Here is a 26,251-nt window from a genome sequence, read left to right on the forward strand (position 1 = left end):
AATTGTTTTGATGAAGATTAATTCATGTCCCATCAAATGTAAATATGGAATTCTATCATGTAATTAATAATCCAAACTTAGCTTAAAATCTACATAAAATTGCAACTGTCTGTCACTTTCTCACCAAACTCTGGCTTCAGCAACTTTTAAAGTAAATCAAACTATGATTGGAAAGATGTGGAATAAACAAATCAGAAGCTGAAAAGTTACGATAGTGAAAACTATCATGGATTTATAAAGCTGATCGATCTTGAATGGATTTGGCTATAATTTGCCATTTCCTTTTTTAAAGAATTCAGTGAAATTGGCAAATTTATTGTTGAATTTGTTTTGAGAAATAAAACTGTGCCTAGATAAGCTAATTGACAGCATTCAAGTTAGAGATAGAAGTTTAATAACCGATCGCTCAAAATTATTTTTTAATCTGTCATTTTTCTTGTTCAGCCTGCTGATTTAAGTGTTTAAAGTAAGGTTTGTATCTTATCTAAAAAAATGCATACTTCAAAAAAAACATAACACAAATTTAATCTAAAGCTGTCATGTCTTATCGTCAATATATTGCAAATTTGAAGGCCCAACAGAAATTCTCTGAAAAGCTTGGATTTTCCATTGATGCTTTTCCAAGACCTTTCACTCTGCATGTAATTCACTTGATGCCCAAATCTAAGCATGTGAAACATTTCTCAGCATGCAACTGCATTACTCACTGTGACTCACTAATTATGAAAATGTGTGAATTTATCCTTCAGGATATCTAAAATTATTTGCAAGCTCTTTGCTGATTTAATTTTAGTTACCTTATTTGATCAATGTTTCATGTTTAAATCAATGTAAGATATTTATTTTTACTTTTGAGAGAGTAAGATAAATGTGTTCTTAACTTTTGCTGATTGCTTTGGATTCTAAATATAGAACATTGCATACTGAAAATATCTCTCACTCTAAGATCAGCACCTATTATGTTCCTGGCGGGATTTAACATTATTGTTGTTGCTTATAAGCACAGATGTTTATATTTTATTCCTGGTTAAAAACCTGGAAAACCAAATGCAGTGCTGAAGTTTCTGCCTCTTTGATAATTTGAAACCTTAATTTCTTGTAAAAATCTTTACTAATACTTATTGATAACCACTGACTATTTACTTTCTAATTCTGTGTATTAAAGCACACAGTTCCTGCATCTTTCAAATAGTGGTTCACAATGAGTGCGTTCATCAAAAATATTAGCAAATCTATGAAATATTTTGAGGTGAATTTAATTTCCATTTTTGAGAAACTATTTTATGAGTACTTGTTCATGATGGAGACATTTACCTACTGGCTATGAATATATGCAGCCACAAGGTATGGTATGAAATGAAGAACGGATAATTTTAGCAGCAAAATTTCATCAACCTACCATCATTGTACCATGCTGTCTTCATTTTACATTGATTAATGCTCAGGTACAGTGGCGTAGTGGTAGATACAGCGCCGGAGATCCTGACTTTGGGCGCTGTCTGTACGATGTTTGTACCTTTTTGTGACTGCGTGAATTTTCTCCGGGTGCTCCGGTTTCCTCCCACACTTCAAAGACATACAGGGTAAAGGTTTGTCAGTTACCGACAGCTGGAATCAAGCAAGTGCCTTGAAGAGTATAAAGGATGTAAAAGTACATTTAAGAGGAAATTAGGAGGAGGAAAAGACGCCATCCCTGGCAGTTAATATTGATGAAAACCCTAAATGATTTTATAAAGATATTAAGAGTAAATGGGTAACTTGGGAGGGAGTAGGTCCTGTTAAAGATCAGTGTGGTTATCTATCTGAGGAGACACTGAAAATGGGTCATCTATTTACAATGGAGGACATGGAAACCAGTGAGTTCAAGTGAAGGAATATCCTAGAACATATCAACCTCTCGAAGGGGGAGGCGTTGGAAGACATGGAGTGCATTAGGACCTGACCACATGTATCCTAGGATGTTTATGGGAAACAAGGTAGGAGAATGCTGTGATTGTGGCAGAGATTTCTATATCTTTGCTGACCATGGGTGAGGTATCAGAAGACTGTAGGATAGCTAATGCAGTTCCTTTATTTAGGAAGAGCAGCAGAGATAAGCCAGGAAATAACAGGCTGATGAGCTTCGTAGCAGTGGTGGGAAAGTTATAGGAAGGGATTCTATGAAACAGGATATATTTGCATTTGAGAAGGCAAGGATTGATTCAGGATAGTTAGCATGGCTTTGTGCACGGGAAATCAAGTTTCAAGAATTTGACTGTTTTTTAAGGTATTTTTGCACATTCAAATAATGCAAACTAAAGAATCTAATTTTGCTGCTAAATGTTTAGGCTGGTAGCAAATTGTGTTTCCACATTGATAAAGCAATTTCTTCAGAATTGAAATGTGAAGGCTATTCTCATTAGATCATTAGAATTTCCGGTTGTGGTTTCATATATAAGCTTGTCAGAAGGGTTAGACTTAGAAAACAAGTTATGGTTTTGCATATAACGCTGTAGCTGAAATATGATACATTTTTTGTGATGTTATCATTTGGTTATCTAATATAATACATTTTTTCGGTGCTGATCTACAAACCATTTTTTACCCCATTATCATGACACTAACTTCATACTGCAATCTTTGTAAACCTACAGATTAACTTTGTGTCCTGATAATAAGGGGAACGTTTTTTTAACCTTTGCATGACAGCAAAGTTGGCATCCATTGTCGCAGGGCCGGATGTCTTAAGTTCAACTCTTCTCTCAAACAACTTGTACATATATTAAGATTCAAGAGATTCATGTGTCCCTGATAGGACAATGAAATTCTTGCTTTGCTTCAGCACAACAGAACATAGTAGGGCATGACGACAGAACAGGTCAGTGTGTCCATCTACCATTATATAAATATATACACACATGAATAAATAAACTGATAAAGTGCAAATAAACAGATAATGGGCTATTAATGTTCAGAGTTTTGTCCGAGCCAAGTTTAATAGCCTGATGGCTGTGGGGGAAGTAGGTATTCCTGAACCTGGACGTTGCAGTCTTCAGGCTCCTGTACCTTCTACCTGAAGGTAGCGGGAAGATGAGTGTGTGGCCAGGATCGTGTGGGTCTTTGATGATGCTGCCAGCCTTTTTGAGGCAGCGACTGTGAAAGATCCCCTCGATGGAAGGGAGGTCAGAGCCGATGATGGACTGGGCAGTGTTTCCTACTTTTGTAGTCTTTTCCGCTCCAGGGCGCTCAAGTTGCCGAACCAAGCCACGATGCAACCGGTCGCATGCTCTCTACTGTGCACCTGTAGAAGTTAGAGAGAGTCCTTGACAAACCGACTCTCCGTAATCTTCTCAGGAAGTAGAGGCGCTGATGTGCTTTCTTAATAATTGCATCAGTGTTCTCGGACCAGGAAAGATCTTCAGAGATGCGCACGCCCAGGAATTTGAAGCCCTTGACCCTTTCAACCATTGACCCATTGATATAAACGGGACTGTGGGTCCCCATCCTACTCCTTCCAAAGTCCACAATCAGTTCCTTGGTTTTGCTGTTGTTGAGGGCCAGGTTATTGTGCTGACACCATATGGACAGTTAGAGAGAAAATATATAGGTGATTTTTGTTTTGGATGAAACATTAATCAAGCGACTACCTGCTTTTCCATGTGAATTTAAACAACCTTATGGCACTATTTAAAGAAGAAAATGTTATGATAGCATTTATTTATTTTTATCTCTCAAAACCACTAAAACAAATTAACATTTATCCTGGATATACATTTACTGCTGTTTTAATCATCGCATTGATTTAAATCAAAAGTATTTCGTTGGCTTTGCAGCATCGAGTGTTTGAAAAATATTATATAAATACATTTTAAAAATACAACTTTAAAATGATTAGATCGCTATTGATGAGACCTCCGAAGTGTTGGCACACCATGACCACGGTTGGGTGTTGGTGAGACACTCAGTGACAGGAAATTCAGGAATCGGAAGAGCCATGAACAAAAGGGATTAAGGTGTCCATGTGCATGGAGGTGGCAGTGGAAAAATGACACACAGTGCTGGTGTAATTCAGCGTGTCAGGCAGCATCTCGGGGAATTCGGCGAATAAACATTGATTGAAGTCATTGGACTGGATTACGCAGTGGGCAAGAGTATTGGTGCCTCAGCCCACCCGAATGTGGGTGTGTACATACCTACAGGTGCCCATACGGTGGAACGTACTGTCACTGACCAATACCTGCTCCCTTTACTTCACTGATGGTCACATGTTTAAAAACGCACAGACTGGCACCTTTATGTCCTCGATGTAAAGGACAGCACATAAAATATGGGGAACCACATCGATACCCCAAGTATGACAGAGCTGAATATTGCTTCACTGTCATTATTGGATACATTGCCATTGATGTTGTTGCTCTTTGTAAGGCATGGTGGGCAGAAAATGGGCAGCTCGGAAAACATGGTGGGTATAAATCCTGCTGGAATGAGAAACCAGTCGAGGAATGCTGTCTCTGTGGGGTTTATTAAGAATGAGCTTCAGTGGAGTCTTACCAACTCCCTGATGAGATGCATGAACATCTCATGAACCCATCTGCTCGTTGTAATGTAAGCCTCCACTCTGACCTTGAAGAAACCCTGTCCTACATCACAGAGGCAACTGCAGATGATGGTCTCTCGGTTGTCACCTCCAGGAATGTCATTGCTAGGTCATTGCTCAGTCATCTTCTCAAATCGCAGCATTCATCATCCAACTAGAGGCTGATTGGACCTTCGCCGGTTTCCACTCCAAGAGAAATATGACGGGCATCATTGGCCACCATGTTGTGTTTTATGTTACAAAATTCTTTGACCCCATTCGGTTAAGTTGTTCGACAGAACATACTTCTCTAATTTGACTGCTTTTAGAAATGTGTCTCCATCTTGTGAATACTACGTGGCGGTATAAGCTTTGATCTTAACCTGCAAATCTGTAACAGCCTGGCACCAAGCAAGGCTACATCATTACTTTGACACTTTTATCATTATTTCTTGTTGCAATGCTGCACCACTATTCTTACTAGCTTTTGGTGAAATGGAGAATGGAGCTGATCTACTGGATAAATGCAAAGTCCTTTAATCCACATTGCCTCTGTTCCAAGCCAAGGTTATTTCAATCTCTGTCATTGAGTTGCAGTTGGCAAATGGTTGGAGACCGAACACTGTGTCATCAACTCGTTCCATCAAGTGTACAAAAGGATGCTTCTTGCCTTTAACATGTGCAAAGAAAAAGGTCCTCAATCAGTCTGCCCCAGCTGCATTTCACTGGCCTCTGACAACAAACCCCCCTTGGCAGGATAAGCATATCAATGTCAGCGTGTCCCTTAGGACAACATCCCCAGTGTTAAGGAACTAATAACAAGCGGGCTCCCATGGGCAGGTGATGTCACTTGCATGTCTGACATCAGTCTCCTGAAATAGGTACTCTAGCCCCAGCCTTTAATGGCAAGAGATTTTGAGATGAAACAATTCATGTATATAAAAATCCATATTTGAATATTTGTCACGTCCAAAATTACTCGTGTGAATCCCTGCCCCGAGATCACTCATAATAAGGGGTTGATATTGAAAACCTACAGTTACTTCATCGGGAGCATTAAAAACCCAGAGTAAATGGTATAAGAGGTGCACCAAACTCTCCACCTGTCCCTTGATCTACCTGAAGTAGGGCCATGTTGGCTTTTTCTGTCTTCATTGACTCATAGAAGTGGAGTGGAAGGAAGTCATCCCCAAGCTCGATGGGCTTCCAAAGAAAGAGGTAAATGTAGTCATCAATAAACTATATTAATTCTAATAGAAGCTCCCTCTTCTTTGAAGTATTACAGTTATAGCCTTGCTAGTTAAATTATAATATCTCCAATTAAATTAGGTCATTCATCTATCAGCAGGGGAAAAAATTGGCTCTGCGCACAATGGAACATGACATAAAAGCAATAATCTCTTTATTTTCCTTCTATAAAAATCTTTTATAGAAGATATAATATAAAATTGGATGTTGCAAAAGTAATCGGAGAAGCTAGATTTGCCATGCATGATGCAACATTCGAATTTCAGTACAAAGTATTTATGTGACAAACTGAAATACACTGAGGATGAGAAATGCTCCAATAGAAAGTAGAAAACTATAATTAATCTGTTTCAAGAATTGACCTACAAAAGAAGTTAATACTGCAGCAAGACTTTTGTTGCATTTGAAAGAAATGTTTGTCCTTTCTAATTATCTCTTGTTTTGAAATTTTCCAGAAAAACGTGGTAGGACATTCTACTCCAAGATTCAAAAATGGTTCTTTGAAAAGTTTTCAGAGTATATTGAAGATTTTCAATTCCAACAAGAAGAGATCCCTGTAGAAATGGAAGAGCCACTTAGCGCTAAACGGTAGGAGGAACCATTTGGTAGTTGTGGTCTAACTGCTTTCCACTGGGTTGTGTGGGGTCCACAACACTTCTCTCCAACTGAAATTAAACTGCAGTTTTAGCAGCCTGAACCTGGCCCCAACTTTTCTCACAATAGTCGCCAAGATTGATTGTCATTTCTATTGTCCTACTGGATGGAAACCTGTTAGTGTCATTTAGTGGTCCAGGTACATTGAAAAATCTCATGTTGGTAGAGGTCTCATGTATTTAGTCAGCATGTTCCATTATAGGCATTTGAAGTGATAAAGGCTACTTCCTAGTTTTCTAAGTAAAGAATGGATCATCAATTTGTTTTGGTACTAAATTCTGAGGTTTCTTACTTCTTCACAGCATTTACCTTCTGTAAATGTCATTACAAATCCAGACACCCCAATCAATAATATTCTTAAATTATGATGCTCATCTACCTTTTTTTTAAACTGATTGTTATAGGAACAGATAATACAATGAGAACTCCCGGAAGAAGATGGCTCTGACCAAAAATCATACATGGTTTTGATCATGAATCCTATAGATTACTCTGAAAACATGTGAAGCTGTGACTGAGGTGGCTGTCAACACTGTTCAGAGGCTTGAATTAAAAAAACCTTAAAATTAAGTTTTCTACTGGATTAAAAAAAAACATATATATATTTGTTTAAGTTTTCAATCTCCAGAATTCAATCTCCTGAAAGATAAATGTTGAAATACCATTGCACCCAAATATTGTACAGTTATCCAAATATTAATATTGGTTAAATATGACATGTACACTTGTATAGAATGCAGTTGCAATTTAATATGGCGAGTTTTGCTTAAGATAATTATTGCACAGATGAGCACGAGAGTGATCTATTCAGCCATCATTTGTGGTTTAAGATTTTTATTTGTCCTATTGAGTTTAAAGCAACAAATCTTTGGACATTTAGCATATGTTTTTCTATGCTTCCCGCGAGATCTTGGTGTTTGTTACCTGTTAAGTACTTGTTGATTTTGAATATTAAAAATAATGGAACTATGATTTTCTAATTAGATTTAAAAAAAAATTTAGAAGATTCATAAAATTCTAAAATAGACGACGCCCACAGGAACATATAAATTAAGTAATTTGTAATCAATTTAAGTTATTGCAGAATAGTTTTTTTTGGTTACTGCTTCTTACACTGTATTGTAACTTGGTATTGTAAGAGATCTGCAATTACCCACAGCTGGTGTCCATGCCATGCTACTGGCAGTACTTGTTTGTTTTGTGGAACAGTTGGACCATTAATTAAATAGTGAAATTGCCGTTTTAATAATTCATGTTTGTTACTTTGTTCAGTCCCCATGGATGGAATTAAATTGTGTAGAAAGATTCAGAAAGTAAAGGTTGTGACTAACTTAGAAAAACAGACCTGTGTTTGTTAGTCATGGAGCATTCTTTCACGTATCCCAAAGCATTACATGGAATTAGTTCAATAGTGAAGATATCAATGCATAGATTAGAATGAACAGTTGATTCACATGAGGTGAAAATATCAGCACTATCAAAGCCATAACTTTTAAGTTTGTATCTGAAGCTGTGTTTATAAAATATTTTTTAAATGACCAAATGTAATAATTATGATTTTTATCATCAATTTGTATTTCCTGAGATTATGTATTGTGTCTCACCAATTTGTATTTCCCTAGATTAACTGAAAATATGAGAAGATTAAGTAAGTAAATTTGTTTTCTTTGGGGATTTGATATAAGCTTTTTGTATGCTGAAATTATTGGAAATATGAAACCTTGTGGTTTCAACTTGTATTGTAAATTTACCTTGTACAGTTTTGCAGGGTCTCCTCTCATGAAATGACTTTCATTATAAGTAATATCCTTCTACCATATTAACTTTGTTAGAATCAAAATTAAACATAGAGGAGCAGATTTATTTTTCGAAAGAATGATATAATATTGCATGTATCAGATGTGTTCTTAGTTAAACTATTGATGAACAGAGAGTTGACATTTTCTGCACAAATCTCATTAATCAGGTGGGACAAGAAGATTATTAATAGTTTTGTTGTACTTCAATAAAGCCCTAATTTGTAAAGCAATTTTGATGTTATGATGTGATGGGGTGCCATACAATGCACTATGTTGCATTCTAAGAACAGAACAGCAATTAAATGCAATTTCAGAAGTATATTCGCAATTGGTAAACCGGAACACAGAACACACGTCGCAAATTTTTAGAGTTTAGAAATACGGTGCTGAGACGGGCCCTTTGGCCCACTGAGTCCGCGCTGACCAAACGATCACCCATACACCAGTTCTATCTTATCCACTCGGGACAATTTTACTGAAGCCAATTAACCTACAGACCTGGATGTCTTTGGAATGTGGAAGGAAAGCAGAGCACCAGAGAAAACCCTTGCACTCACGGGGTGAATGTACAAACTCCATACAGATAGCATCCAGATAGCACCGTACAGATGGCACCAACTCTATCACTGTGCAATGTGCAGCTCACAAAGTATTGTGCTGTGGGTTAGTTACAACTCAGCTATTCATTCCTTTGTATGTTGCAGGATGTCACTGTATTCAATTATACATGTGGTTATCATTAACTTTATTAAAATTAATATTCTAATTTAAACCAGATTATTCTAGATTCTGAGCAATGAGTCATTTTTTATTTCAATAAATGTTCACAAAGGAAATGGAAAAATGTATTGATCTAATTATTTTAAAGAAAAAGTTACTGGATCACTTTTTTATTTACTTTCAGAACGAGGTGCCAAACCAGTTACCAGTTTCTTAAAGAACCTTTCAGCCTTATCAAATTGGCACTCTGTATACACGTCAGTAATTGCCTTTATTGTAAGTAGTTAATGGTGCGGATTTGTTTAGTAATAATGCATTTGCTTTGAGATACAATAATGCAGAGATTCCAGGGGGAATTCCTGACCTGGCATAACTTCTGTGGAACCTCTGAAGATTCCGGGGGTGTCTATTGTAGTTACAACAGGCAATTTGAGACCTGTGGAAATTGCATACAACTGTTTCTGTCAGTGTCAATTATATAATTTAGGTTGATGAATACTTTTACCTTGAAACTGTCTTATTTTCACTGCTGAGATTTGTTTTCGCTGACTAACATAGTTGTTCGCTGTTGAGGAACATCAGAATAAATATAGCCTATTCAATTCCTTGAGCTTGTTCTCCCATTAATTTAGATTGTGATCTAACACTGTACACAGACTTTGCTCTATATTCCTAAACTTTTCTTGGATTGCAAAATTAATAAGTGATTTAGAATTATCAGTTTTCATCAATCAGTTTTTTTTGTCAGAGAGAGTTATGTACAGTTTTTGAATTTTTTTTAGTAAATTGAAGTATCTTTTCCTGAATTCCCTCCTAAATGTTCTGGGTCCTGGGTGTAATCTTTTGTTTTGGACATCCCACCTGAGATTGCTGTTATATTTTAAATCCGCTCTAAACATTGCATTTTTAATTCTAAAAAGGTCAATTAACATGTTCTCGGGTATTCAAGGCTAATTCATAAAGTACCTTCTCATATTTTGACCCTTGGTACCCCAGTTACATGGTGTGATCATGTGTTGGTTTCCATGTACAGCAGTTCTTTTTATGGAACTCTGCTTTTCACAATATTGTCAGACCAGTGCATCGGGGGTTATTGTAGCACCCCCTTCCTTTCTAAAGACTAACGTACCATTAGTGATTATTTTCCATGCATCTGTCCTATGCATGTTGAAGTTTCACTAATCCTACTTTTTTTACTATTTAAAGTTTTGATATTTTTTGTTGTCTAAAATGGGTGACCATCACTTAACTCTCTAATGAACTTCATTCATTCTTGTATGGTTAATCTGCAAAGGTTTTATAAATTTATGTGTAAGAAGAACTGCAGATGCTGGTTTAAACCAAAGATAGGCACAAAATGCTGGAGTAACTCAGCGGGCCAGGCAGCATCTCTGGAGAGAAGGAATGGGTGATGTCAATAGACAATAGGTGCAGGAGCAGGCCATTTGGCCCTTCGAGCCAGCACCGCCATTCAATGTTATCATGTCTGATCATCCCCAATCAGTACCCCGTTCCTGCCTTCTCCCCATATCCCCTGACGCCCTATCTAGCTCTATCTTGAAAGCATCCAGAGAACCTGCCTCCACCGCCCTCTGGGGCAGAGAATTCCACTGACTCACCACTCTCTGTGAGAAAAAGTGTTTCCTCGTCTCTGTTCTAAATGGCTTACTCCTTATTCTTAAACTGTGGCCCCTGGTTCTAGACTCCCCCAACATTGGGAACATGTTTTCTGCGTGTCCAAGCCCTTATATTGTTTTATCTCAAGGTTGAGACTCTGAAAAAGGGCCTCGACCCGAAACGTCATCCATTCCTTCTCTCCAGAGATGCTGCTTGTCCTGCTGAGTTACGACAACATTTTGTGTCAAGGTTCTTATAATTTTATGTTCAAGAAGGAACTGCAGATGCTGGAAGATCGAAGGTACACAAAATTGCTGGAGAATCTCAGCGGGTGCAGCAGCATCTATGGAGCGAAGAAAATAGGCGACGTTTCGGGCCGAAACCCTTATTTAGTCTGAAGAAGGGTCAGTCTATTTCCTTCGCTCCATAGATGCTGCTGCACCCGCTGAGTTTCTCCAGCAATTTTGTGTACCTTCTTATAATTTTATGCTTGCTTCTACATCACACATAGTGCTTGTGTTGTTAGCAAATGATATACAGCTTTTTATCCATGATCTAACATTAATAACCACTGAATAATTGAGGCTCAAGCAGTGGTCCTCATGGGGCACCACTCCCTTCCTTCCAATTTAGATTATCCTCTAATTCAGTAAATGTTAATTTCAGTTTACAGTTCTTTCCAAGGAATTGTATTGAATGTCTTCTGAAAATCCATTTGAATTACATCAGTTAACATTCTCCTAACTACAACTGGAGTGGTATTTGCCAAAAATGTCTATTAATTTTGTTTGATGTCTGAGCTTTTAATCAGCTCAAGTTTCTAATTCATGCTCACTTCACTGCACCAGATGTTAGGGGAGCTGGCCTATACTTTCCTAGTTTCAAATGCACACATTTCTTGAATATTGAGAGTATAGTTGCTGTTTTCCATTTAGAAGGGGCAACTTATCAATATGTTAATTTCCGAAAGTGTTTGTCTAAAGCAGTTGCATTGTCTTCATCTATTTTTTGAATTGGAATTTGAGATGGGGTTTTTGTGAGTCATTATAGTGTTGTTATTTTTAATGTTATGAACTATAACAGTAGCACTTGGTTGAATTTAACTTTGAATTGATCAGCCTTTCGGGATGATAACTGGTGTTAAGCTATTAAGTCTCTTAGTTGGCAGCATTTGCACTTCAATGTCTGAAGGTTTTGGTTTTAAGCCCCATTTCGAAGCCTTTGCAGAAAACTTTCACAAACTGAAATATTGTTTTTTTGAGGAAGACATTGCAGTCCCTTGGATGGATGATCCTATTTTGAAGAGGAAGAGTTTCTAGTGGTGAATAGCGCAGTCTCTTGGCCAACGTGACAAGATAGTACATGTTACATCATGTTACTGTTTGTGGAAGATTTCTATTTCCTATTTGAAAATTAGCTGCCATGTTTCCTGCATTACAAAAGTCAAGGATTTAATTGAATACAAGGCACTTTGAGATTTGATGGAAAGAATATGAAATGCTTCAAGTCAAGTCAAGTTTATTTGTCACATACACATACAAGATGTGCAGTGAAATGAAAGTGGCAATGCCTGCGGATTGTGCAAAAAATTACAGAACCGAATAGAACAGTGTCAGTATTTACATATTAGAAAAAACTCCAGCAATTTAAAAAGACACAACACAACAGTAAATTGGTACAGTATATTATTCCCTGGTGAGATAAGAGTTTACAGTCCTAATGGCCTGTGGGAAGAAACTCTGTCTCAGCCTCTGTTTTCACAGCATGACAGCGGAGGCGTTTGCATTTCTGTAGCAGCTGGAACAGTCCGTTGCTGGGGTGGTAGGGGTCCCCATAATATTGCTGGTTCTGGATCGGCACCTTCTGATGTATAGTTCCTGCAGGGGGGCGAGTGTAGTTCCCATAGTGCGTTCGGCCGAACGCACTACTCTTGTAGTGGCAGAGCCTTCTTGTCCTGGGCAGAGCAGTTCCGAAACCAGATTGTGATGTTGCCGGACAAGATGCTTTCTCCAGCCCCTGAGTAGAAGCACTGAAGGATCCTGAGGTGGTAAAGGCACTGCCTTGCCTTGCCTTACTCACCAGTGCGGCAGCGTGTGATGTTCATGTCAGATCCTCTGTGATATGGACTCCCAGGTATTTAAAGCAGCTCACCCTGTCCACAGTAGCCCCATTTATCTCCAGTGGCGTATATGGCCTCGGATGTTGTGCCTTTCTAAAGTCCACAATCAGCTCCTTCGTTTTTATGACATTCAAGAGGAGGCTGTTGTCCTCAAACCAGAGTGCCAGTTCAGTCACTTCTCATTCTTACTTGAAGGCTTCCCATTCAAGTAAGTGGTTTGAGGTTATTGCCGCAAATCCTTGTGAGAAAGCTGTATTATCTGCACCCCAAGCAGTCTGTGGAAACAAATGGAAAGCATTAATTTCTTTTGAAGTTCACTGGGAATGCAATCCATCTCAGTGTGATGACTTTGGGGATGTGGTTACGTTTTTGAACTCTATTGTCCCAATTCCTGCATTTAAATGATTATAGGTAGACAAAATTGCTGGAGAAACTCAGTGGGTACGGCAGCATCTATGGAGCGAAGGAAATAGGCAAAGTTTCCGGACAAAACCCTTCTTCAGCTTATATTTATGATTATCATCACTTACATAAATATGGTTTAGGATGCGCAGAATGAGTGAGGGAATGGGATAGTGTGGAGAGAGGGGGAAGTGGTGGTGTTGGTAAAATATATTGTACTATAATATGTATGCCTGCTTGATTACTGCTGTGAAAAGGAGATATGGATTTCCAAATAGGGAATTTCCTTTATTATGTAATGAATAACAGAGGGGTTATGTTCAAGGGATTAATTCGAAGATAGTTCATGTGAGGTCTTAGAATAAAGTATATTTGTTAATGCAGGCAATCCCTCGATAGAATTCTTAAAGCAAAACTTTAATGTGTGGCATTTTTATCCTCCAAATTTGACAAAGTTATACAGCACGAAAGCTGCCCGTTGACTATTGACTATTGAATACCCATCTAAACGAATCCCATTTTCCAGCACTTGGATGAATAGCATTTCAAGTACCTTTCTTGATACTAAAATGTTATGAGGGTCTGTAGTTCCGTAACCCACTTGTATAATGTGTTGCAGATTCCATGTACTCTAAGTAAAAAAACTTTTCAGATTCCCTCTAAGCCACTCCTCTCCTCTTAAACTAAGGCGCTTAGACACTTCTGCTATGAGAAGTTGTTTTACTAATACTCTATCTATGCCCCACATAGATATGTGGCCCACTGAGCATCTTAATCAGTACTCCCTTAAGTCTCTTCTTGATCTTCTTACTTTGTACTGATGTGAATTCCAATGTTGCTTCTGAAACCAGAGGAACAAAAATGACCCATCAGTTTTCCTGAAGCAAGGTTCTCACAGGCTTTCAGTTGGTGACTGGCTCCAAAACAATGTTGGCCAATTTTCCCACTGGTTAAGCTGCCTCTGACCACTGGTATGGTGGCCATGACTCACTCGAGTGAAAGTCAAGCTATGACATTGATGATAATGCAATTGATCTTGTAGAAATGTTAAGGTATAAAAATACCAAGAGAACGACTCCTTAAGAAGAACCCTTTACACTGATATGTTGAGAATTTAATCACTGAAAATAGTTTATTAAAGTATTCATTTTGAATGTAATATTTTTGGGTGAGCTCAGTAAATTGATATTTGTGAGCTTTATTGCAGATATTAACTTAGTTTATGAATGCTTAACATTCTGCTACTTCTTCTTGCGTATGGCGTGCACAGCCTAAAGTTGTAGGACAACTTGTTCTATTTGATCTTATTTGATTGTGCAAGCCAGGTTGATTGCATTCGTCGAAACAGTGAAGGTTGCAATCTCCCACCCAAACATTCTGCTAATATGGGAGGGAGAGGGATCTAACTGTTTGGTACAAAACTCTTGTTTTTCAGATCTACATGAATGCTGTGTGGCATGGCTGGGCCATTCCAATGTTCTTGTTTCTAGCCATTTTGAGGTTGTCTCTTAATTATCTCATTGCAAGGTATTAACTTTTCCATTCCTTTCTTTCCACTGTTGTCTAAAATTAATGAAATGTAATGGTACAGGTGCACAACCTTTTATCCGAAAGCCTTGGGACCAGACACTTGTCGGATTTCGGACATTTTCGGATTTCCGAATGGAAGATTTTTAGCGTAGATTAGGTAGGTGGCGCGGGCGGCTCGAAAAGTCTGGAGCGGCTGCCTCCTCCCCGGAGACCGGGGAATCATTGTAAATCATTGCATAAATGTTAGTCAGTTAGCTTGGAGGGATTTTATGTGGTGGTGGTGGTGGAGTCGGGGTGAAGGGGGAAACTTTAATTCTTAGTCCCCTACCTGGTCGGCGAATCCCAACATCGCGGAGCTGGGGGCTCCGCCCGGCCGCGGGCGGCGCCGGTTGGAGCTCCGACCCCGGCAACTCTACCCCTGGCTGCGAGGCGCTCCAAATCCAGCGCCGCCCGCGGCCGGACGCCCGCAGCCCCAGCTCCGCGAATGTTGGGAGTCCGCGGCGTTGCAGCGTGGGATACCAGCAGGCAATGCCTTACCGGGTCGCCGTGCGGGTAAGCTCCAGAGCGCTGTGGCCGCCGACTCCCAACATTCTGCGGAGCTTACTGCATGGCGACCCGGTAAGGCATTCACCGCTCCCCGACTCCCCGACCAGGTAGGGAACTAAGAATTAAAGTTTGCCCCTTCACCCCCCCCCCCCCCCCCCCCCACATAAAAAAGCCCTCCAAACTAACTGACTAACATTTAAGCAATGATTTACAGATGTTTAAGTGTCTCCCCGGTCTCCGGGGAGGAGGCAGCCGCTACAGTAGTACAGACCTGGGTTGACCGTGGGTCGTTTCGGGTCAAGTTTGGCGCCAAACGCGAGCTTTGGTGTGCAGACGACATCCTGGGAAAAATGGCCGGTTTTCGGAGTTTTTCGGTTTCCGGAACTCCGGATAAAAGGTTGTGCACCTGTACTTCAGTATTTTCTTCCATTGGAAAATGTTGTTAAAATTCATGACCAGCCCCACAGCAATCTAAACGCAACAACTGGCTAGAAAAAGCCAAGTGCATCTGAGGAAGCTGGGGAAAGATAAACAGTTTTGATAATACTGTTCTCAATACTGGTGAGAAAAGCCAGAGTTGATAAACATTTCATCTCACTGAACAATTAAACTGTCAACATTTTGCAAAGATATCCTTTTAAACCAATGCCCCCCCCCCTCCCCCTCCACTTAATTATGTTCCATAAGATTTAATAACTTTTACAAGAGCAATTTTTGATAACGCAGGCAACCAAATGAAGTGCAAACAGTCTATAACATGAGTAAAGATAATAAAACTTCTGTCATCATCCTTGGCTTATCCTGATATTCCATATTTCAATATGTCAGTCCTGTAGATTTTGGTTCCATATCCTTGGTAACTGTGTACTTTTTTGGAACTTTTGCAGGGGTTGGAGGATTCAATGGAGCATCGTGCCCGAAGTGTCAGATCCTGTGGTAGTATTCTTATTTATTACAATTATAAACTAATATATGACTGTTGTAGCCTCTAGTATATATGTGGATCAATTAAGGTCTAATTTGATTTTTTTTTTTTTTTACTGTTTTTAAACAATTTCTTTGCAATTTGTTATATATGGGGCAATCTAAATCCTTAGTGTCTAAAGTGATTTGTTTCTTGGAAGGAATGTTGAAAATCCATGAAATAAATTATTTTGATTCACTTTTACAAATGTAGTTTTGGCTTCGGCAAAATCTGGCAAGATTATTCATAATCACAAGATTGTACATTCACAGTTCACAGAATGAGTGAATTAAAATAAATTAAATGAACTTTCATGAACACAACATTTCACATGAACATCCCTAACACCACGTTTGTAATAGGTGAAACTTTTAATCTTGTCCATTACCCTTCATTGTTCATTCAAAATGTTTTTTTTAAATACATTCTAATTTTTGAATATAATCAGCATTCTTATGAATGTCCTTTTAAAGAATAAGAGAGTGTGGGGGGAGAGGACTTTAGATTGTTTTTGTCTTAATTTTTGAGCAAATACAGTGCATTCAGAAAGTAGACAAAAATGCTGGAGAAACTCAGCGAGTGAGGCAGCACCTATGGAGCGAAGGAAATGGGCTATAGATGCTGCCTCACCCGCTGAGTTTCTCCAGCATTTTTGTCTACCTTCGATTTTCCAGCATCTGCAGTTCCTTCTTAAACATTCAGAAAGTATTCAGACACCTTCACTTTTTCCACATTTTGTTACGTTACAGCCTTATTCTAAAATGGATTGAATTCATTTTTGTTATCATCAATCTAGACACAATACTCCATAATAAAAAAGTGAAAACAGGTGTTTAGAAACTTTTGCAAAGTAATTAAACATAAATAACTGAAATATCACATTTACCTAAGTATTCAGACCCTTTACTCAGTACTTTGTTGAGGCAGGTAGACAAAAGTGCTAGAGAAACTAAGCGGGTGCAGCAGCATCTATGGAGCGAAGGAAATAGGCCACGTTTCGGGCCAAAACCCTTCTTTAGACCACTGAGTTTCACCAGCACTTTTGTCTACCTTTGATTTTCCAGCATCTGCAGTTCCTTCTTAAACACTTTGTTGAGGCACCTTTGGCAGCGATTACAGCCTCAAGCTTTCTTGGGTATGACGCTACAAACTTGGCACACCTGTATTTGGGTAATTTCTCCCATTCTTCTCTGCAGATCCTCTCATGCTCTGTCAGGTTGGATGTGGAGTGTTGATGCACAACTATTTTCAGGTCCCTCCAGAGATGTTCGATCGGGTTCAAGGATCTGGCTGGGTCACTCAAGGACATTCACAGACTTGTCACGAAGCCACTCCTGCGTTGTCTTGGCTATGTGCTTAGGGTCGTTGTCCTGTTGGAAGGTGAACCGCCGCCCCAGTCTGAGGTCCAGAATGCTCTGGAGCAGGTTTTCATCAAGGATCAATGCTGACTAGTCTCCCAGTTCCTGCTGATTAAAAACAACCCCACAGCATAATGCTGCCACCACATAATGCTGCTTCACTGTAGGTATGGTATTGGTCATGTGATGAACGGTAGCTGGTATCCTCCAGACGTGACATTTGGCATTCAGGCCAAAGAGTTCAATCTTGGTTTCATCAGACCAGAGAATTTTGTTTCTCATGGTCTGGGAGTCCTTTAGGTGCCTTTTGGCAAACTCCAAGCGGCTGCCACTCTACCATAAAGGCCTGATTTGTGGAGTGCTGCAGATATAATTGTCCTTCTGGAAGGTTCTCACATCTCCACCAATGAAGAAACTCTGGAGCTCTGTCAGAGTGACCATCGGGTTCTTGATCATCTCCTTGACCAAGGCCCTTCTCCCCCGATTGCTCAGTTTGGCCAGGCAGCCAGCTCTATGAAGAATCTTGGTGGTTCCAAAGTTCTTCCATTTAAGAATGACGAAGGCCACTGTGCTCTTCTGGACCTGCAATGCTGCAGAAATTGTTTTATACCCTACCCCAGATCTGTGTCTCGTCACAATCCTGTCTCGGAGGTCTGGGGACAATTTTGCTGTCATAGCAAAGGGTCTGAATACTTATGTAATTGTGATACTTCTGTTATTTATTTTTAATAACTTTGCAAACATTTCTAATCACCTGTTTTAACTTCATTCTGGGGTATTGTGTGTAGATTGATGATAAAATAAGGCTGTAAAGTAACAAAATGTGGAAAAATTGAAGGGGTCTGAATAATTTCTGAATGCACTGTAAGCACTGAATTACTCTGTCATACTCGGCAGTGTTCATTACTCAGTGTATGCTGTGGTAATTATTTGAGAATTCTAGTAAATGAATAAAGTATTTGTTCTTTGCAGGAGCCTACCAAAGAAGATCTCACTGTATCTGAAAAATTCCAGCTGGTGCTCGATGTAGCACAAAAAGCACAGGTAGCTTAAAGGCATTTGTACATAATATCCAACAAAAAAAAACTGTAATGTGGCAGATGAGCTATTAAAATAAATGTTATTTTCTGATTTTAATTTATCATTTTAATTGTTTTGAGAATTTATAGTGTCTGCTTGATTATCTGTACTTTTGCTCTGGTCCAAAGGCCATCAGTTCATGCGATATGGAAGGAATCATGTGGCAATTGCAGAATTTGTTGATTTTAACACGCTTTAACCTAGTTGATGCAAGAGATCTATTTCAAGAAGAACCAAGCATTGATATATTTGCCAGTGTAGTAGCCATTTAGCTTAACCCAGTATATTATACTTTTATCCAGTTACCTTTGATTTTATCTGCTTGTAATTACGTGGGTGGGATTTATACGTAGTCTGGGGCGTGTTCGTGGCTAGGATTCTGGCGCAGACTCCTAGATAGTTTTTAGTTTAGTTCGGTGAAAACTAGGGGGGAAGATATAGTTTTCGAGCATGATCACGAGTATGATTGAAACGTATATAAGCTGGGAGACGATGTACTTATACAGAAAGAGGTTTTCACTTTACTGTTTTGTATACTACAATAAAGAAACTATTAATCAAGAGTGTTTTTGGAATATTCATCTTCCAACGGCTTTGAATGTCTCGTGGCGAGCTCGTGGACTGCGTAAGATTACTGTCTGAACCCTAGTCAGCATATTAGTGACTATCGAGGACTAAAACCTTAAGACGTCGCAAAGATTGTTACTACAGCCAGTATTTACTATTTTATTTAGCATCCCATAAACAAGTAACTGGTAATTCACCTCAATGCTTTTTTTTTAATGGGATCCTGCTGTAGGCAAATTGGATTGTTTTTTTGGCTACATAACAGCAGTAGCTATATCTGAAAGTAGAATTGGAATTTTGAAGCTTTCCCTCTCCTGAAGTCAACAATCAGATCTTGATCTTGCTAATGTAACCATCTCCCAGGTTATCGGTCTCCCAGATTATCAATTGAATTTGTTTTGACGAATCAATCACATTACTCTAGGCCTTGTCGCATTTTACCATTCATTCGGATTGTGAGCGTCACAGGCTGAGCTAGTATTTAATTGTCCTTGTGGAGGTGGCAGTGAGCTGCTGTCTTGAACCATTTGAGGTGTGGCTATATCCACAAGGAAGGAAGTTTCAGGATTTTGACTTGGCAAGGTTGAAGGAGCGGGGATGCATTTTCAAGTCAGGATGGTTTAAGTCTTGGAGGATAATCTTCAGGTTACCCTTGTAGGTTCATCCAATAAAGGAAGGCAGATTTCCTCTCCTGAAGCACATTAGTTTGTTTTAAAATCCCATACCTAAAACACCTGTCTCTAGGTTGCTAGTTCAGTAACTTAATCAGCGCACAGCCACCATGTGGTTGTGTATCATCCAGATCTGCGTAATTGTGCAATTTATGTATATGTTATATCTTTGTGTATTTTTCTGAGTTAATGTGCCTGTGATGATGTTGCAAGCAAGATTTTCATTGTACCTGTAATCCACTGTACTTGTGCATACGACAAAAGACTCGACTTGGCATAATTCACTCCCTCTTATGTTCTACAGAATTATCGGATTAACAATCACTCTTCCCATTCTGGTACCTATGCTTTCTTCTGGGTCTCTTTACACAGAATCATCAGAAATCAATCATTTCTGTTCCTTATTATGCCAATGTTTCGAGCTCAGATTTCAGATCAATGAAGCCGTCATTGTGCCCTAAGAAAATGTTGCCAATGTAGGCAGTCAGGACATTATCATTTCCCACAAATTTTAAGATACAATGGAGATGAACTTTGATTGAGATCACTGTTATTCAACTGAGCTAAAAATTCTCAAAGCTAGTTTATGTCATTTTACTTAAATGAGATTAGCTTTGTTGGCAATACCAAAGATTGTTCCATGAATTTTGAGGGGAGTATCCCAAGATAGAACAATAGGTTTAATGTTAAATTTAAGCGAGCTGACATTATGGCTTATGGCTTGGGGGGGGGGGGGGGGGATTGTTGAACTGTATTGAGTAATTCCAAAGCATGTTAGAAGCAAGATATAGTTCCTTGCAAATATAAAATAAGTTATAAGTAAATTAAGAAATAAATGACACGATTAAGTCTGGCTTGCTCTGACACAAATCTGCTGATCTTTTGACAATTGGGAAGAAAACAAGTCTTTTTTTAATGTTATTGCAGTTATGAGGTGGTATTGAAATTATTTGTTTTGCTTTTATAAGTTAAAGAAAAAATAAGTTTTGTTGTGATTGTATGGAAGACCAAAATAAGTTTCGTAATTCTAAAGTTGAACCTAAGGTGATTTTCTGGTAATTATTTTAGAATTCCAAATGTATGTCCTACTTTGAAGTGAATATAATAAAATTACATGTTATTTAATAAGGTAATATTCTGTTAACTATACAAAAGAAAATAATGTTGAACTCTTCAATCCTAAGTAAATATGTACATTTATAAAGATCATGTTCCAATGTATAGTCGCCAGATTTGTATCTTTAAACCAAGTGGATTCAGCTTTTGAAATTTAAATTACAGAATCTTTTTGGCAAGATGGCAGATGTACTAGAAAAAATTAAGAAGTAAGTTTTTCAATTGCTCTCTGTACTAACCAGAACAATTTGATAAGAGTTTGTGCTGCCTATTGTAATCTCTTTTCTTATTCTTACAGCTTATTTATGTGGGTACATCCAGAAATTACACAGAAGTTGTACATGGGCTTGTGGCTTCTCTTTGTTGCATCTTGCTTCTTTCCATACAGAATTCTCGGTCTCATTATAGGTAAATAAATGTCATATGATTTTCATTTGCTACAGCTTTTATTTAATTTCAGTTGTGTTGTTTAAGAGCTGGGCACCTTGATTATGATTGATGTCTTTGTGTCCCCTGTGAGAAAAGTTACAAAAAAGGGTTTTCAGGTTTTCAGAAACTAGCTTCAGGTTTCTGGGCACACACATTTCGGAGGATCTCACGTGGTCCAGTAACACCACTGCACTGGTCAAGAAAGCACAGTTCTGCAACGCACGCTGTCTCAGAAAAGTCATCAGCATCTGTAAGGACTCCACACACTACTGCCATCGTCTGTTTGAAATTCTTGCATCTGGCAGACGTTATAAGGCCTTTTACGCCCGCGCCTCCAGACTGAGAAATAGCCTTTTCCCTAGATCTACAACTGCACTGAATCATTCTGCTAAGCATCCCCCATAATCTGTCTTTGTCCCCATAATCAACTTATCTCAACACAGTGACAGCTGCTGTAATTTTCAATCTCCGTGTACATGGACCTATTTGTACTTTTACCTTATTTATTTATGTTATAGCATCGATACGGAGGTTGCAATCTTAATCTCGTTGTTCTTCTTCAATGACAATAAAGATATATTATTATATTATTAAGCTGGTTCCCAACTTCTTCTGGCACTATGATGGAGGATATTTTTTGAGTTCCATATTCATAAGTGAACTGGCATTAGCATCCTCTCTCTGACCAGCTTTGTGTGCACTGAACCCTGTTTACTCTCAGTTAGCTGGTCATGTTATTCACACGTCCGACACCAGACTCCTGATACAGTCATTGTTCTGAATTCTGTCGTAGAAGAAAATTTCCAAGTGGACGAAGGATTCGAGGAGATGTTGAATTGTCATATCCCCACAGACTCCTGGCAACCTCAGGCCCATGACCATTCAAAGTGGCAAAGAAGCCCTTGTGCTGGGTTTAGGACAATTGAGGCCATGCTTTGGGAGGTTGCAGTGACCCTGTGTAGGTGTCATAAAGATGACCACCACCTCAAACTTCCTACCCTTTGTCCGCCCCCTGCCCCAAGAGTCTTTGTTCTCGTGTTAGCCTCGTTAATTACCTCAATCCCCCAAAATGGAGCAAAAGCGAGTTATCTTTGATCCCAAGGCACAGAGTTCTTGATAAGAAGAAATGTTCTCCAAATAAAAATTTTAGACTAAAACCAGTATTTTCTGTCTTTGGCATAAATTGCAGTATTGGTGTTGATTGTAAGGACTTCCCACTTCCATCTCCATAACTGGGTCTGTATCTGACCTTCTCTTGGGCTCATCTGTTACTTTTATAACTTAAACATGTGAATTAATTGAACCCTGGACTAACCTGAACTCTCCAGCAAGAGCAGAATTTGGCCGCACAGTCATGAGTGTATAGGGAGTAAAGGACTGAGAACACGTCCATGCAGGCATGTATGATAACAATCATGGGGGATGTTTTGTCACCTATCCTCAACTCAGTGCAGAAATGCAGTAGTATTGTTAGTATTCAGAGTATGCCAGGGAATATGTATAAATATATATTTGCTGTGCCAAGTAATAGACACTGAGGTGCATTAGGTTGTTATTTCTTCAGTTAAGTGAACTATAAGTTAGTCTAACCACCACTTATTTAAATTTGAGAGATTTGGTTGATCACATATTTGCTTTTGTTAATTCACAATTATGTGTTTACTGTTGTTACTATTTTCAATTTGGAAAATCATAAACCCAAACTTCAAACGCTGAGGCCTGGTATAGTTCCCTCAGATTGAGGATGGCATGCATGAGTCTGCTCATTAAGAAAGGAGAGTGAGAGAAAACAAGAAACTACTGACCAGTTAACCTAGTGTTGGGACATGTTGAGAGTCTATAATAAAATATGTGATGTCAAAACACTTAGATAATATGATCGAGCAAAATCTTGATTGATTAATTTTTTGGTGATTTTTTTTGGGAGAGGAGGGTGAAATCCATATGAATAGTAAGAACGCTTTCAACAATGTCCCACAGAGAGCAAGGTTTGAACACATGGAAATGGCGGTAATAATAGTTGCATGGATTGAATATGATTGTGTTGAATAATTGGAATTCTGTATCCTGGAGAGATATGGAAACACAATCATTGAGATTCAGATCGATAGATTTCTAGAAATTAAAGAAATCGCAGGATATGGGCAAAAAAATGTCTTGAGGTAGAAGATCAGCCATGTACCTGTTGAATGGCTAAGCAGGCTCAACGGGCTTAATAGCCTGCACCTGCTCCTGATTATTTTGAAATTGCTGTTAAATGTCATTTTAATCATTAATCTGTTTCCTTGGAAGGAATTGACAGCAAATATTTTTTTTTCACACATTCAGCATTTGAGATACTGGGGCTATGGTTTAATCTGTTTAGTGGATCAATTTCAAGTCCACAACTAATTGAACCAGTGTTTTCTTTCAAGAACGACTTCTACCTGGCAAGGGAGCCTGAGCAACTGAGATCTGAGATGATATCAATAAAATAGAGTGGGTCAAAACCATGTATAGATTGTTAGATTATTTTTTCCATTTAAGTATATTTGTTATATTCATCTGAAGGAAGCTGGGTGGCAGCTTGGTGGGAGACTGCTGAATTCAGATTGTCTTTGGTATACCGATTCTTAAATTGTAATTCATACAGTTCAATTTTATTGTAAAAATCTACACTAATAGAACTTCACTCTAGATGTTCATTTGTATGGTATAACTAAATACAGCAAATAAGCAAGTGAACCATGATAAGCATTGGAAATTATTGCAATTTGACATTAGTGAACCCAAGCTGAGTGCAGTGATTTTGATTGAATAAATATTGAAGGTAACCATCTGTGTAGAAGCTATGAATATGAATTATTGTGAAAGGGATGGGATAGATTTCTGTACACGTTGGCTTTACAAAAATACATAGTTGGGTGTCCGATTTACAAGATTATTACTCTCAAAAATTGATTGCTTCATTCTGCTCCAGGACTTTATGGAGGAGTCAAGTTTTTTCTCATTGACTTTATCTTCAAACGATGTCCAAGGCTTCGAGAAAAATATGACACTCCCTATATTGTGTGGAAGAATTTACCTACGGATCCTCAGCTAAAAGAAAGGTCAAACGCTATTCTCACAAGAAGGGTAGGTGCTTTTGATTAAATTATCTAATGTTTAAAAAAAAAACTAACCCAAAGTCCTGGTTAATGGCTAAATACAGTTGATAATATATTTGAATTTTTTTTAATGTTACTGGAGTGATCATATTTGGGATTTGAACTGATAATATAGTTGTTAACACTGCAGAAGTAGAATTTGATTATTAATTTTCTTTCAACTCTCATTGCAATCTCTGCAGAACTGATGACACCAAAGCAATTTCTAATCTGTACTTGCTATCTGTTGATAAAATCAATAAAGTACGATGCAATAAAAATCGAATTATATTTTCCTTAATTGAATGATATAATCTGTTGTTCCAGCCATTGATCAGTGTACTTAACATGTTTGCAATTTAGTATGTGTGTGTGTGTTATGTGTGAGAGAGAGAGATTGAGTCAGTGCTGGGTTAGATATAATTTAAAAAATCTAATTATTTAAGTTTAGCTCCAATTAGATTATGTGTAATATAATTTGTTGTCTGTTACATGTTTTGTTGTTTCTTTTTTCTGCTAGCTGTCAGGGTTTGAAAAGGTAGGGTTTAAGTCTATTTTTTTAAATATGTGTATTTTTGCAATTGTTTGTAATCATAAAATAGATATTACTTTTTGAGTGAAGTGTGATCTAGTTGTCATGTTACTGTCTTGTTTTCTGTAGTGCTATTAAATTGTTTAATAATTTTCTGTTCACAGTGATCGAACCATAAACATTTTCCTAAAAATGTGATTATGAAAATTATTAAGCAAAATTCTTAGTATAATGTAGCAAGTAAATTCTGTTATTTTGAAGAGATTTTAGTTTTTAAGTTTATTTCTTTAAAGAATTTACCATTCGGTCGGTGAAGGCATTTAAATTAATTAAATGATATAACGCATTGCTTAAAATAAATAATGTTCCTTTAATTTTGTTACAATATCAATATTTTGTGGTGGCAAATAAAAAATGCTAAATTGTTGCCACTGCTGATGTGTACACTGGAGATATCGCTTCTTTGTTCGACATTCAGATACAACATCTTCTTCCAGAGCTTTATATATTAAAAAAATAGGTATACAATTGCTGAAAAAGTCCTTTAAACATAATGATTTATTTGGATCAAAAACCAAATAAGAAACATAATTAAAAAAATAGAAATGTCGATGTGCCTAGAGGATTAATAAGAATCTTTGGAAATAACCTGCTTTATTAATAGGTAATTTGAAAAACTACATTTATATGAACTTGAATCTGAAGCAAGCAACTAATTTTCTATAATTTCCTAATCCAATATATATTGTTATAGTCCCTTGCTAGTTTTTGCAGTGATATACTTAGCAATATTGATCTTCTGCACCTCCCTTTCCTGCCAGACAGAAGAACTGGCAATGACAGTACACGTTGGGAACCTCCAGATGCAAATTGAGAACATCAAACATAGACAGCCCCTTCATGCCTGTGCTGAACATGTTGCCAAATTAAACAATCCCTTCTGCCCTCCATTTCCGAAATATATACCCGGCCTATCGAAAAACTTCTTTAATGCCACTATCGTGTCTGTTTCCCCACCACCCCTGGCACTGTATTCCAGGCATCTGCTAATCTCCTTTAGAAAACAAATGGCCATGCACATCTCTTTTAAGCTTATCCCTTCTGACCTTAATGCTAAGCTGATTAGTCTTTCACATTTCCACCTGGGAAATATATTCTGACTATCTATTTTGTCTATGCCTCTCATACTTTCATGAACTTCTCTCGTCTCCCCTCAACC

General features: G+C 38.1%; 1 protein-coding gene across 5 annotated transcripts in view; it reads left to right on the plus strand.

The window, feature by feature from the left end:
- Window positions 1-26,251, plus strand: part of gramd4a (GRAM domain containing 4a) — a 104,714-nt gene that overhangs the window by 62,913 nt on the left and 15,550 nt on the right. For 4 of the 5 annotated variants that reach the window (XM_055653032.1, XM_055653031.1, XM_055653030.1 and 1 more), the window contains 9 exons: window positions 6,259-6,391; window positions 8,080-8,105; window positions 9,161-9,252; window positions 14,550-14,641; window positions 16,078-16,126; window positions 18,485-18,556; window positions 21,112-21,155; window positions 21,245-21,354; window positions 24,335-24,489. In XM_055653032.1, coding sequence (XP_055509007.1) covers window positions 6,259-6,391; window positions 8,080-8,105; window positions 9,161-9,252; window positions 14,550-14,641; window positions 16,078-16,126; window positions 18,485-18,556; window positions 21,112-21,155; window positions 21,245-21,354; window positions 24,335-24,489 — 773 coding nt within the window. Of the gene's footprint in view, window positions 1-6,258; window positions 6,392-8,079; window positions 8,106-9,160; window positions 9,253-14,549; window positions 14,642-16,077; window positions 16,127-18,484; window positions 18,557-21,111; window positions 21,156-21,244; window positions 21,355-24,334; window positions 24,490-25,020; window positions 25,132-26,251 lie in introns of those variants that run through there. The other variant, XM_055653034.1, reaches the window with a different exon arrangement.

The sequence above is a fragment of the Leucoraja erinacea genome, chromosome 22 (genome assembly GCF_028641065.1).
Source record: "Leucoraja erinacea ecotype New England chromosome 22, Leri_hhj_1, whole genome shotgun sequence".
NCBI classification, from domain to species: domain Eukaryota; kingdom Metazoa; phylum Chordata; class Chondrichthyes; order Rajiformes; family Rajidae; genus Leucoraja; species Leucoraja erinaceus.